Here is a 15,636-nt window from a genome sequence, read left to right as displayed (position 1 = left end):
CTGTCTGATTGAAACATCTGTTGACCAGACCCTGTCTGATTGAAACATCTGTTGACCAGATCCTGTCTGACTGACATGTGTATCTGTTGACCAGACTCTGTCTGATGGACGCGTGTATCTGTTGACCACACACACCCTGTCTTCACCTGACCGCACAAGGCCTGTGTGTGCACGTACAACCTGTGTCATTTTCACGCAGGCTTGCTGAAGGACGAGTTCGGGCGGTTCGACGAGGCCTTCTTCCTAGGCGGCGCCGCCATGGCGCTGTCCGGACTGCTGATGATCGTGTCCAACGTGTACAGAATCCGCCAGAACCGCCGTGCCCAGCGCGGCACAGAGATGTCCGCGGCCTCCTCCTCCAGCCCCTGAGGGCCCTGGTGGGGAGGGGAAAGGGAGAGGGGCGGGGGGTGGGGTCGGGGGGGGGGGGGGGAGAGAATCAGGATGGCTATAGTCCGATAGCCGGACGTGTCAGCAGCCCGACGTGTCAACAGTCCGATGTTCATTTTTCCGACGTGTCGGTCGTCCCGACGCTTCGATAGTCCGAAGCGTGAATATTCCGACGTGGCAATGGTCCGATGGATGTAGCAATGGTCCGACGTAGCATCAGTCTGAAAAGCCATTGTACTGAAACATATAGTCCGCCGTTGCAATGGTCCGATGTAGCATTAGTCCGAAAAGCCATTGTACTGAAACAAAAAGTCTGACGTAGCAATGGTCCGACTTATCAATGGTCCGACGTAGCAATAGTCCGAAAAACCGCTGTACTGAAACTTATAGTCCGATGATGTAGCAATGGTCCGACTTAGCGATGGTCCGATGTAGCATTAGTACGAAAAGCCATTGTACTGAAACATATGGTCCGAAGTAGCAATGGTCCGATGTAGCATTAGGCCGAAAAGCCATTGTACTGAAACAAAACGTCCGACGTAGCAATGGTCCGACTTAGTAATGGTCCGATGTAACAATTGTCCGAAAAGCCTCTGTACTGAAACTTATAGTCCGATGATGTAGCATTGGTCCGACTTAGCAATGGTCCGATGTAGCATTAGTACGAAAAGCCATTGTACTGAAACATATAGTCCGAAGTAGCAATGGTCCAATGTAGCATTAGTACGAAAAGCCATTGTACTGAAACAAAACGTCCGACGTAGCAATGGTCCGACTTAGCAATGGTCCGATATAGCAATGGTCCAACCTAGCAATGGTCCGACGTAGCAATGGTCCGACTTAGCAATGATCCGATGTAGCATTAGTACGAAAAGCCACTGTACTGAAACATATAGTCCGAAGTAGCAATGGTCCGATGTAGCATTGATACGAAAAGCGATTGTACTGAAACAAAACGTCCGACGTAGCAATGGTCCGACTTAGCAATGGTCCGATGTAGCAATAGTCCGAAAAGCCGCTGTACTGAAACTTATAGTCTGATGATGTAGCATTGGTCCGACTTAGCAATGGTCCGATGTAGCATTAGTACGAAAAGCCATTGTACTGAAACATATAGTCCGAAGTAGCAATGGTCCGATGTAGCATTAGTCCGAAAAGCCATTGTACTGAAACAAAACGTCCGACGTAGCAATGGTCCGACGTAGCAATGGTCCGACTTAGTAATGGTCCGATGTAACAATTGTCCGAAAAGCCTCTGTACTGAAACTTATAGTCCGATGATGTAGCATTGGTCCGACTTAGCAATGGTCCGATGTAGCATTAGTACGAAAAGCCATTGTACTGAAACATATAGTCCGAAGTAGCAATGGTCCAATGTAGCATTAGTACGAAAAGCCATTGTACTGAAACAAAACGTCCGACGTAGCAATGGTCCGACTTAGCAATGGTCCGATATAGCAATGGTCCGACCTAGCAATGGTCCGACGTAGCAATGGTCCGACTTAGCAATGGTCCGATGTAGCAATAGTCCGAAAAGCCGCTGTACTGAAACTTATAGTCCGATGATGTAGCAATGGTCCGACTTAGCAATGATCCGATGTAGCATTAGTACGAAAAGCCACTGTACTGAAACATATAGTCCGAAGTAGCAATGGTCCGATGTAGCATTGATACGAAAAGCGATTGTACTGAAACAAAACGTCCGACGTAGCAATGGTCCGACTTAGCAATGGTCCGATGTAGCAATAGTCCGAAAAGCCGCTGTACTGAAACTTATAGTCTGATGATGTAGCATTGGTCCGACTTAGCAATGGTCCGATGTAGCATTAGTACGAAAAGCCATTGTACTGAAACATATAGTCCGAAGTAGCAATGGTCCGATGTAGCATTAGTACGAAAAGCCATTGTACTGAAACAAAACGTCCGACGTAGCAATGGTCCGACTTAGCAATGGTCCGATATAGCAATGGTCCGACCTAGCAATGGTCCGACGTAGCAATGGTCCGACTTAGCAATGGTCCGATGTAGCAATAGTCCGAAAAGCCTCTGTACTGAAACTTATAGTCCGATGATATAGCATTGGTCCGACTTAGCAATGGTCCAATGTAGCATTAGTTCGAAAAACCACTGTACTGAAACATATAGTCCGAAGTAGCAATGGTCCGATGTAGCATTAATACGAAAAGCGATTGTACTGAAACAAAACGTCCGACGTAGCAATGGTCCGACTTAGCAATGGTCCGATGTAGCAATAGTCCGAAAAGCCGCTGTACTGAAACTTATAGTCTGATGATGTAGCATTGGTCCGACTTAGCAATGGTCCGATGTAGCATTAGTACGAAAAGCCATTGTACTGAAACATATAGTCCGAAGTAGCAATGGTCCGATGTAGCATTAGTACGAAAAGCCATTGTACTGAAACAAAACGTCCGACGTAGCAATGGTCCGACTTAGCAATGGTCCGATATAGCAATGGTCCGACCTAGCAATGGTCCGACGTAGCAATGGTCCGATGTAGCAATAGTCCGAAAAGCCTCTGTACTGAAACTTATAGTCCGATGATGTAGCATTGGTCCGACTTAGCAATGGTCCAATGTAGCATTAGTACGAAAAGCCACTGTACTGAAACATATAGTCCGAAGTAGCAATGGTCCGATGTAGCATTAGTCCGAAAAGCCATTGTACTGAAACAAAACGTCCGACGTAGCAATGGTCCGACGTAGCAATGGTCCGACTTAGCAATGGTCCGATGTAACAATTGTCCGAAAAGCTTCTGTACTGAAACTTATAGTCCGATGATGTAGCATTGGTCCGACTTAGCAATGGTCCGATGTAGCATTAGTACGAAAAGCCATTGTACTGAAACATATAGTCCGAAGTAGCAATGGTCCGATGTAGCATTAGTCCGAAAAGCCATTGTACTGAAACAAAACGTCCGACGTAGCAATGGTCCGACTTAGCAATGGTCCGATATAGCAATGGTCCGACGTAGCAATGGTCCGACGTTACAATGGTCCGACTTAGCAATGGTCCGACGTAGCAATGGTCCGACTTAGCAATGGTCCGATATAGCAATGGTCCGACCTAGCAATGGTCCGACGTAGCAATGGTCCGATTTAGCAATGGTCCGATGTAGCAATAGTCCGAAAAGCCTCTGTACTGAAACTTATAGTCCGATGATGTAGCATTGGTCCGACTTAGCAATGGTCCAATGTAGCATTAGTACGAAAAGCCACTGTACTGAAACATATAGTCCGAAGTAGCAATGGTCCGATGTAGCATTAATACGAAAAGCGATTGTACTGAAACAAAACGTCCGACGTAGCAATGGTCCGATGTAGCAATGGTCCGATGTAGCAATAGTCCGAAAAGCCGCTGTACTGAAACTTATAGTCCGATGATGTAGCAATGGTCCGATGTAGCATTAGTACGAAAAGTCAATGTACTGAAACATATAGTCCGAAGTAGCAATGGTCCGATGTAGCATTAGTCCGAAAAGCCATTGTACTGAAACAAAACGTCCGACGTAGCAATGGTCCGACTTAGAAATGGTCCGACGTAGCAATGGCCCGATGTAGCAATAGTCCGAAAAGCCATTGTACTGAAACACATTGTCCGACGTAGCAATGGTCCGAAAAGCCATTGTACTGAAACACATAATCCGACGTAGCAATGGTCCGACTCAGCAATTGTCCGACGTAGCAATGGTCCGATGTAGCAAGAGTCCGAAAAGCCGCTGTACTGAGACATATAGTCCGATGTAGCAATGGGCGGACGTAGCAATAGTCCGAAAAGCCATTGTACTGAGACATATAGTCCGACGTAGCAATAGTCCGAAAAGCCATTGTACTGAGACATATAGTCCGACGTAGCAATAGTCCGAAAAGCCATTGTACTGAAACGAATAGTCCGACGAAGCTATGGTCCGTCGTGGCATTAGTCCGAAAAGCCATTCTACTGAAACGTATAGTCCGACGTAGCAATGGTCCGACTTAGCAATGGTCCGACGTGGCAGTAATCCGAATGTTCATTGTTTTATTGAAGACGTGAAAACTTTCTTATACATCTGTTTCTCTCTCAGCAGTTTATTCCCCACGGAATGTCATTTGTTTTTAAACTTTTTATTTAATTTTTTTAATCTTCTTCCAGTAATTATTTTCAAGTCACCAACACACACACACACACACACACACACACACACACACACACACACACACACACACACACACACACACACACACACGCATGTCTGTCTGTCCCTTTGTTTGCCATGTCTGTCAGGTCTGTCTCTCTCTGTCTTTCTCACTCCCTCTCTCTGTCTGTCTGGTCTATCTTTGTGTGTGTGTGTGTGTGTGTGTGTGTGTGTGTGTGTGTGTGTGTGTGTGTGTGTGTGTGTGTGTGTGTGTGTGTGTCGCGACCAGTCTACATGCTTGGAGGTCAGCTGAGAGACAGACAGACAGACAGATGGACGGCAGACATAGACGCATTATTGGGTCGGCTGTTTAACTTTATGGCCGATCGAACAAAGGACTAATGCCACGTCGGGGGAACAAAAATGTGTCGGACAAATGAGTTTCAGTTTTCAGTTTCAGTAGCTCAAGGAGGCGTCACTGCGTTCGGACAAATCCATATACGCTACACCACATCTGCCAAGCAGATGCCTGACCAGCAGCGTAACCCAACGCGCTTAGTCAGGCCTTGAGAAAAAAAAGAAAAAAGAAAAAAAGGTGAATAAATAATAGATAAGCTTACACAAATAAATAAATAAATAAATAAATAATAACTATAATGTAAAAAAAAAAAAATAAAAAAAAAGATAACAATGATGGTAAATAAGCAAATAGATGTAAAACATGAAGACACACATTCACATATACACCCACACATGCATAACAGATATGCACCGAACATGCAGTTTCACAGATATGAAAGCACAGTCAAATACATATAAATGTACATGAGCTCCAACACACACACACACACACCCACACACCACACACATTACCCTGCACCTCCTCTACCCCCCTCCTCCACACACTCATTTCTAGTCTACGTATCACAGCTTCCACGGCACACACACACACACACACACACACAGATGAACACTTACTTGTACAAGCACACACACATATGCCCATATCTCCACACACATATATACAAAGATATATATATATATATATATATATATATATATATATATATATACGTTCTAATATCCTGTTGCTCCCACAGTGTAGGCATGCATACACTCACATACCTCATCCTCTACCCCACCTGACAGATGACACGTCGGTACATTGCCCTGTCGGATCATTGCTACGTCGGTTTAATGATCGTCGGATTGATGACACGTCGAACACTTTAACTGACATGTCGTACTATCGAGATGACAACGGATCATGGTGGGAGAACTGTGTGCTTTTGATGACGAAGAGTTCAGGTTATCTTTTTTTTTTTTTTTTTTTTGTTGTTGTATGAATTGGACAGTTATTTCAGATTCATTTTGATCTCAAATACTGCCTTCCTTCCTTCCTTCCTTCTTCCTTCTGTTTTAGGAAGGAAGGAAGTATCTGCATTTTTTTTCCGGTCCTAGACTCGATTCTTTTGAAAACAGAAAGCTAAGTGTACGCCGAAATGGGTATACCGGTTAACGGTTGTTGATTTCATATATATATATATAATTATAATAATATATATATTATAATTGATTATAATAAATTATATATATATATATAATAGATATAGATAAATATATATATATAATATATATATATGTGTGTGTGTTGTGTGTAGTATAGTGTGTGTGTGTGTGAATGTGTGTGTGGTGTGTGTGTGTGTATGTGTGTGTGTGTGTAGTGTAGTGTAATATATGTATGTCTGTGTGTGTGTGTGTGTAGTGTGCAACATTTCCTTTTCTTCCCCTCCTCTCTTTTTCCTCCCATTTCTTGCAATGCAAAACAGGAGAAAAATGTGGATGATATATTACATTCTGACTATTCGGGAAAACCCCAACGACCAGTACAGGTATTCCCGTATACACTTTTCCCCGTCTTATATATTATTATGATCCCTTTTGTAGCGAATTTGCAAAGAAGGGGAATTTAAGAGATGGTTGGAAGAAATGTAGAATGTATAATTATGTATATGAGACCGACAACTATTACCGGTATACCCATTACGGTATGCACTTTTTCCGTCTTCGGAACGAAAGAATACAGAGGAAATAAATGTGGATTATTGCCAAAAGAAACAGGAAAGAAGATACTGTTCTCAGCAGACCACTTACAGATTGTTGTTGTTGTTATTATTATTATTTTTTATCCGTTACACATTCTTGACTCGTTTTAATGTGAACAAGCTCAGTGGTGTGTACAATGCAACAACAAAGCAGCTTTTCATGTGTGAAACGTGTGCTTGTCGTCTGCTGGGAGTCTACCTGTCAGACACTGACATTTATTTCACCGCTGCTGTCTCCATGACGACGACGCTGTTCTTGGCTATTTCTCCGGGTTTTTGTTGTTGTTGTTGTTTGTTTGTTTGTTTGTTTGTTTTTCATGACCTGAAATGACTCAACGCACACACTGCTATCTGACGCACGCACGCACACACTGCTATCTGACGGGTGTCTCTTGGTTAACACTGATAAAACCAGGATATTGATTCTTTTTATTTGCCTCGTCGTGGGTTTTTTTTTTCTTTTCTTTTCTTTTTTTTCATTTTTTTTTTTCATTGCGAAATCCATTTGATTAAATTTGATCTGAATGATAACATAACATCCACAGAGAGAGAGAGAGAGAGAGAGGGGGGGGGGGGTGGGGGTTGCCAATGTTTTATCCAAAGGCCTCTGCCATTATTTGAAGGGGAGAGAGGACATAGTGTTGCAAGCGTGTCCAGACGTTTGAGAGAGGACATAGTCCATGTTGCAAGCGTGTCCAGACGTGGGAGAGAGGACATAGTTCATGTTGCAAGCGTGTCCAGACGTGGGAGAGAGGACATAGTTCATGTTGCAAGCGTGTCCAGACGTGGGGAGAGAGGACATAGTTCATGTTGCAAGCGTGTCCTGACGTTTGGGAGAGGACATAGTTCATGTTGCAAGCATGTCCAGACGTGGGAGAGAGGACATAGTTCATGTTGCAAGCGTGTCCAGACGTGGGAGAGAGGACATAGTTCATGTTGCAAGCGTGTCCTGACGTTTGAGAGAGGACATAGTTCATGTTGCAAGCATGTCCAGACGTGGGAGAGAGGACATAGTTCATGTTGCAAGCGTGTCCAGACGTGGGAGAGAGGACATAGTTCATGTTGCAAGCGTGTCCAGACGTGGGAGAGAGGACATAGTTCATGTTGCAAGCGTGTCCTGACGTTTGAGAGAGGACATAGTTCATGTTGCAAGCGTGTCCAGACGTTTGAGAGAGGACATAGTTCATGTTGCAAGCGTGTCCAGACGTTTGAGAGAGGACATAGTTCATGTGGCAAGCGTGTCCAGACGTGGGAGAGAGGACATAGTTCATGTTGCAAGCGTGTCCAGACGTTTAAATGCCTTATTAAAGAAATAGGTGGCTAGTTGATCGGCGAAGTGTTCGTTTTTCTCATGTAAGAAAGGTTATCCATTTATACAGAGAGACGGGCGCAATAGCCGAGCGGTTAAAGCGTCGGGCTTTCAATCTGAGGGTCCGGGGTTCGAATCTCGGAAACGGCGCCTGTTGGGAAAAGGGTGGAGATTTTTTTCCGATCTCCCAGGTCAACATATGTTGCAGACCTGCTTAGTGCCTGAACCCCCTTCGTGTGTATACGCAAGCAGAAGATTAAATACGCACGGTAAAGATCCTGTAATCCATGTCAGCGTTCGGTGGGTTATGGAAACAGGAACATACCCAGCATGCACCCCCCCCCCCCCTTCCGAAAACGGAGTATGACTGCCTACATGGTGGGGCAAAAAAACAACAAAAACGAAAACAAACAAACCCAGTCATACACGTAAAAGCCCATCCGTGTAATATACAAGTGAACGTGGGAGTTGCAGCCTACGAACGAAGAAGAAAAAGATACACAGAGAGAGGGGAGGGGAGGGGGGGGGGGCAGGGGGGGGGGGGCATTTCCAACCTTTCACAGTTGTACTTTCGTACTTGTACGTGTATTTACAAATTTTATTATCAGAGTGCTATCCATCATTATGGTTTGATTGAGTTTATATACCACCATTAATGGGTCCTCAAATTAAGTGACTCGGATGATTAATGTATTTGATAAACTACGTTGCATGCTTTGTACTTGGGCACTGTTTTAATCCTTCAGTGTCTGTGCACCTGTGTGTGTGTGTGTGTGTGTGTGTGTGCGTGTGCTCGTGCGTGCACGCACACGTGATGAATGGGGAATAGTTTTTTGGTTTTTTTTAAATAATTTGTTTGCATCGTTGTTTTAAATGTTTTCTATTGTTGTTTTTTCTTCCGTTATTTTCTAATGACCATCATTTCAGCGGAACAATAGTACTTTGAGTGGAACACTCATTTGTTGGGAAGTTGTTATTTGTTGTTGTTGTTTTTTTTTAAATACAAATTTTTATTAATTCTTTCTTTAAGTTGTATTCTTCAACAGCAGTAGTTTTGACACATTCGTAACAGGATTGTTCATTCCTGACAATGTATTGAAATATACAAAGCATCCTAACATGACTTCCTCATTGGAAATATATATCTGTTGAACGAAATCTGAGTGAAATAGTTTTGTCTGATTTGTGTGTGTGTGTGTGTGTGTGTGTCTGTGTCTGTGTTTTGAATGTGACTGCAACATGTGCCTTCACGTATGAAGCCTTTTATAAAGCGTGCTATAGGGAGCGAACTGATGCCAGCAAGAAATAAACTGACAAGATTATGATAATAATGATGATGACTCCACGACGAATTCGAGATAGGGTTGTGTCGAAGGTAGATGAGATGGGGTTTCATTTTTATGAGATATATATATATATATATATATATATATATATATATATATATATATATGACCTCAGTTTGTCACACACACACACACACACACACACACACACACACACACACACACTTGCGCACATACACACACACACACACACACACACACACACACACACACACACTTGCGCACACACAGCTACACACAACACTTGCGCACGCACGCAAACACATATACAAGCACGTCCCGTCTAATATCACTTGACAGTGAAAAGACCTCAAAGAAAGAAAGAAAAACAAAAAAAAAACAAAAAAAAAACGAAACAAAAAGCAACCAAACACACACACACACACTCTTCAATAAACAAACATGATTGTACCAATAGAATTTTAACTTTTATTTATCTCACCCTGAAAATAAAGCAAAAGAAACATTTATGAATACGCTCTTGCAATGTTCATTACCAAATCCAGTTCTTATATATATATATATATACATATATATATATATATATATATATATATATATATATATCGTATATGTGGGTGAGTGTTTTTAATAACGCCTTTGATGAACATGTTGATGACAATGTCGGTGGTGACGACGACGATGATGACGACGACACAACAACGATGACGTCAACAATTACGACAACGGATGGTGGCGAGGAAGAGGACATTGGTGACGATGACCGACACAGAACAGCATGCGCAGAAGAGGATTAGACAGTTCAATACTCACACACACACACGCAGCCTACAAAAACCGGTCTAAAAATCACTTTAGTGAACGGGTCATACTAAAATGCGAAAAGACGCGAAAAGACACGAAAAGACACGCGAAAAGACACGAAAAGACGCGAAAAGACACGAAAATACACCGGAAAAGAATGTGAAAAGACATGAAAAGTCCTGGAATATCTATTCTGATGTCTTTTCAGATGTGTTTTCGCGTCTTTTCGCGTCTTTTAAGTAAGACACGAAAAGACGCGAAAAGATACGAAAACACATCTGAAAAAACATGTGAAAAGACACTTTTCGTGTCATTTCGTGTCTTTTCGCAATTTCACATTCTTTTGATATGTCTTTTCGTGTCTTTTCGCGTCTTTTCGTGTCTTTTCGCGTCTTTTCGAGTCTTTTCGTGTCTTTTCGCGTCTTTTCGAGTTTTAGTGACACCGTGCCATACTAAAATGCGAAAAGACGCGAAAAGACACGCGAAAGGACAAGAAAAGACGCGAAAAGACACGAAAAGACACGCGAAAAGACACGAAAAGACGCGAAAAGACACGAAAATACACCGGAAAAGAATGTGAAAAGTCCTGGAATATCTATTCTGATGTCTTTTCAGATGTCTTTTCGTGTCTTTTAAGTAAGACACGAAGAGACGCGAAAAGATACGAAAACACATCTGAAAAAACATGTGAAAAGACACTTTTCGTGTCATTTCGTGTCTTTTCGCATTTTCACATTCTTTTCGGATGTCTTTTCGCGTTTTCACATTTTTTTCATATGTCTTTTCGTGTCTTTTCGCGTCTTTTCGTGTCTTTTCGCGTCTTTTCGAGTTTTAGTGACACCGTAGTGTGAACAGGCGTTCAATTCAGTGATGATCAACCAACATCCCACAACAGCATGGTATCAGTCAAGACACAGATCAAAAACGTCTCGTACATCGTAATAACGCCCACACCACACAACACACACAGTTTCAGTTTCAGTTTCAGTAGCTCAAGGAGGCGTCACTGCGTTCGGACAAATCCATATACCCTACACCACATCTGCCAAGCAGATGCCTGACCAGCAGCGTAACCCAACACGCTTAGTCAGGCCTTGAGAAAAAAATAAAATAAAATAAAATAAATAAATAATAATTATGATATAAAAAAGGTAGTAGTGATTAAAATGATTAAAAATATATAATAATAATAATAATAATAATAATAATAATAATAATAAATAATTAATTAAATAAATAAGACAACAATCATGATAAATAAGCAAATAAATGTAAAACATGAAGACACACATTCACACATACACCCACACATGCATAACAGATATGCGCCAAACACACAGTTTCACAGATATGAAAGCACAGTCAAATACATATAAACGAACATGAGCTCCAACACACACACACACACACACACACACACACACCACACACACACACACACACATTACCCTGCACCTCCTCTACCCCCCTCCTCCGCACACTCATTTCTAGTCTATGTATCGCAGTTTCCACGGCACACACACACACACACAAACACACAAACAAACACGCACACACACACACACACACACACACACAGATGAACGCTTACTTGTACAAGCACACAACAGGACTGACATAATATACCGCGTGACGCCACGACAAAGTCAGTTAAGCGTTGGACTGTATAACGAATAAGTCAAAGCACAACAAGCAAAGCTTATAACCGTGCTCTTAAGTGTTGGACTTCAGGCAGGAGGGGCGGTATTCAAGACAAAATTCATTTTGCCTTCTGGTACGTTTACCTTAGACATGGTACGGACCCGCGAGTACAGTTTAACGTGAAGGTTAAGTTAATTTCGATTTCAAAACACGCGCGGAGCGCTCAGGAAGCAGCCCATCGTATATACATATATATGAATAAAACAAAGTTGAAAACCAACACCTACTTTGTTAAACAAAAAAAAAAAAAAAAAAAAAATCTGAATTTTCGCTGTCATCCGGCAGCTTGGTCACAGACTACACTTATAACAGGTGACGTAATGCTATTTTTACGTCATCTTTCTGACCTTACATGACAGGAAAAAGTCAGTTCTTTCCAGTCATCTTGTTTAAAACAATATTGCACCTCTGGGATGGGAACAAAAAGATAAAAAAGAAGCCAACTTATATGCAAACTGCATTCACTGTTATAATTATTTATATTTTTTGTATTCTCTAAACTTGGCACTTTGATCTGATATTCTGACACAACAAGAGCAGTCATTATTATCATTTTTTGTTCCAACAGAAACTTCTTTTGCTAAGCATGGAAGTTTTATTTATTTTGCAAACGTTTTGGTGCAGATAGTAAAATAGGGAAATTAATCTGCAATTAATGTTAGGGGACTTAATTTGCTTTTAACTGATCTTTCTCATCTTAAACATGACATTTTGAAATTATACTCAATGCATAAAAAGCTTGTGTGTTTTACTCTCAGTGTACAGGGCTTTCACTATGTTCATTCGCCCAAGTGGTCTTTTTCGGAAAATACTAAAATCAATATGACGAGTGGACTTTACAGATCTATTGGCTGAGCCCTGAAGGTCATGGGCAAAAATGAATTGCGTACAAATATTTATACACATTCATATTCATATTCTTCGCGAGCGCGAACGACGCCATTTTGTTTCAAGTTGTTGACCTGCCCCTTCAATCCTATATTCAATCGACAATACACGATTACATGTGATGGAAAGTTGGAGAAGGAGACCGTTAAATATTTATTCAGAGAAAGATTTGTGAACGCCTCATCACTTACTGGATTATGCCCCAAACGGCCATAAAAATATCCACAGAATCAGTCGGAATTCACAGTTAAAAATTGTAAACCATGCGAGTTAATACCCTTGAATTGATCACGATGAAACGAAAAAAATGTCCAGTCTTGGCTTTTCTCAAAATGAAGTCCTTTTCACTTCTTATGACGTTTAGAAGTACTTGTACTTGGCTCTACATGTTATTTGTTTAACAAAATACTAAATTTTCATATCAACTTTAAAAGTATAAAACTAGAATGAACATAAAAGAGAAATTGAATCAACCGTGTCTACTAGTATTAAATTATATGCATATGTTTGTGTGGGGATGTTTGAGTGAATGTTTTTAGTGCTATTGTAAAGCGCATAGAGCTTCAAGAATATGCGCTATAGCAAGAAGTCTGAATAAATAAATAAATACTACATTCCCGGCGGTTGTAACTAAACTTGTACATCTATCTAGATCTAGAGAAAACAGCTAAATGTTGCAGTGTGGTTGCAGCGATAGCCACGTCTCCTTTACCGCGGACTTAAAAAGAATTTTTTATTGCCCTTAAAGATTTTTTGAATGCCCAAGATACACCAGAATAATATGATTTAAACAGCGTTCTCACTAGGAATACTGCAATTGATTTATCGCCCTTTAAAAAAGTATGTTCAAATATTAAATTTTAGAACGTCAGTTAAGGAGCCACGATAATGTACTGGGTAAGACAGTTTCTTCTCACCCGAACACGTGGGGTTCGAATCTGGTTAGGACTTCTTTTTTTTTTTTTTTTAAACCCGAAGCTTTATAATAACAAATACAGAACACATTTTAACGATTAGATTTTTTTTTTTTAAGTGTATCACAAGTGAGTCTTGAAGGCCTTGCCTCTCTTGTTTTTCTTCTTTAAATAAACTTATTTCTTAGAGCATCAGATTTTTAGACATTCCATTTCAAAATGAAATTCATCTCAGGACATATTTTATATTTTTTATATCAGTTACGGCAATTTTGCGTGTTTCTTGTGGAATATTTGAATACCTGCCAGCGTCACCTGCTAAGTTGTGATCACTACATCTAAAGTTTTGTTTTATAATATATGACATACGTATCTGGAAGGTAGAAAAAATTAATATATTTCCCTTTTCCGAAGGCCGTTTTAAAATCTTATTAAATAAACTGTCTTTGTTGTAGAGATTCACGCAGTTTTAAAATCTTATTAAATAAATATTTCTTTGTTGTAGAGATTCATGCCAATTTCGAATATAAGCCTAAGTACCTTGCAATTCTTGTCTTACAAACATCACACACACACACACGCACACCGCCACCGCCATCACCACTTACCGCTACCATTGCTGGCTCCTGTTACAGCTACAATGATTACTACCGCTACCTATATTATTCACCACTACAACCACTATCGCTGGACTATATTATTTCGTGTGTTCTGAAATTCCAATAAAAGCATGAAGCAGGAAATCCGGTCCCGTTTCTCGTCAGCAAAAGCCATTTTGTCAGACTTTCGACGAAGAACGTGAGAAAGTTCGCTAGTCCCCAAGGGAGAGGCGTCAGGATTTTCCTTTCGGAGTGGACACAGCTGTCACGGTCGTGACGACACTCGATTTTTTTTTATAACAGCGGGGAGGAGGGGGGGCTGGGGGTGGGCGAGGTGGAGGGGAGAAGATGGGGAGGAGTACAGTGTTGCGGCATATTATTGTCACCGCGTATAAGTTGTCACCGGGCATATTGTTGTCGCTGAGCATAGAGTGTCGCCTCGTCGGGCACATCTTGTTGTCGCCCGGCATAGGTTGTCGCCTTGTCGGGCACATCTTGTTGTCGCAGGGCATAGAGTGTCGCCTAGCCGGGCACATCTTGTCGCCGGGCATAGAGTGTCGCCTTGTCGGGCACATCTTGTCGCCGGGCATAGAGTGTCGCCATGTCGGGCACATCTTGTTGCCGGGAATAGAGTGTCATCTCGCCGGGCACATCTTGTTGCCGGGAATAGAGTGTCATCTCGCCGGGCACATCTTGTTGCCGGGAATAGAGTGTCGCCTTGTCGGGCACATCTTGTTACCGGGCATAGAGTGTCGTCTCGCCGGGCACATCTTGTTGCCGGGCATAGAGTGTCGCCTTGTCGGGCACATCTTGTTGCCGGGCATAGTGTCGCTTTGTCGGGCACATCATGTTGGCGCAGGGCATAGAGTGTCGCCTTGTCGGGCACATCTTGTTGCCGGGCATAGTGTCGCCTTGTCGGGCACATCTTGTTGTCGCCTTGTTGGGCACATCTTGTTGTCGCCGCGCATAAGTTGTTGCCTTGTCGGGCACATCTTGTTGTCGCAGGGCATAGAGTGTCGCCTAGCCGGGCACATCTTGTTGTCGCAGGGCATAGAGTGTCGCCTTGTCGGGCACATCTTGTTGCCGGGAATATAGCGTCGCCTCGCCGGGCACATCTTGTTGCCGGGCATAGAGTGTCGCCTTGTCGGGCACATCTTGTTGTCGCCGGGCATAGGTTGTCGCCTTGTCGGGCACATCTTGTTGTCGCAGGGCATAGAGTGTCGCCTAGCAGGGCACATCTTGTCGCCGGACATAGAGTGTCGTCTTGTCGGGCACATCTTGTCGCCGGGCATAGAGTGTCGTCTAGCCGGGCATAGAGTGTCGCCTTGTCGGGCACATCTTGTTGCCGGGAATAGAGTGTCGTCTCGCCGGGCACATCTTGTTGCCGGGCATAGAGTGTCGTCTCGCCGGGCACATCTTGTTGTCGCTGGGCATAGGTTGTCGCCTTGTCGGGCACATCTTGTTGTCGCAGGGCATAGAGTGTCGCCTTG

At 42.5% G+C, this 15,636-nt stretch overlaps 1 protein-coding gene across 1 annotated transcript in view; it reads left to right on the top strand.

The window, feature by feature from the left end:
- LOC143276051 (monocarboxylate transporter 12-B-like) overlaps nt 1-369 on the top strand; it is a 30,143-nt gene extending 29,774 nt beyond the window's left edge. The window contains exon 8 of the mRNA XM_076580438.1: nt 200-369. Within this exon, the coding sequence (XP_076436553.1) occupies nt 200-369 (170 nt within the window). The remainder of the gene's footprint in view (nt 1-199) is intronic.
- The last annotated feature ends 15,267 nt before the right edge of the window (nt 370-15,636 follow it).

Source organism: Babylonia areolata, chromosome 31, assembly GCF_041734735.1.
Source record: "Babylonia areolata isolate BAREFJ2019XMU chromosome 31, ASM4173473v1, whole genome shotgun sequence".
Taxonomy (NCBI): domain Eukaryota; kingdom Metazoa; phylum Mollusca; class Gastropoda; order Neogastropoda; family Buccinidae; genus Babylonia; species Babylonia areolata.
This window is presented reverse-complemented; position numbering and strand designations above follow the sequence as displayed.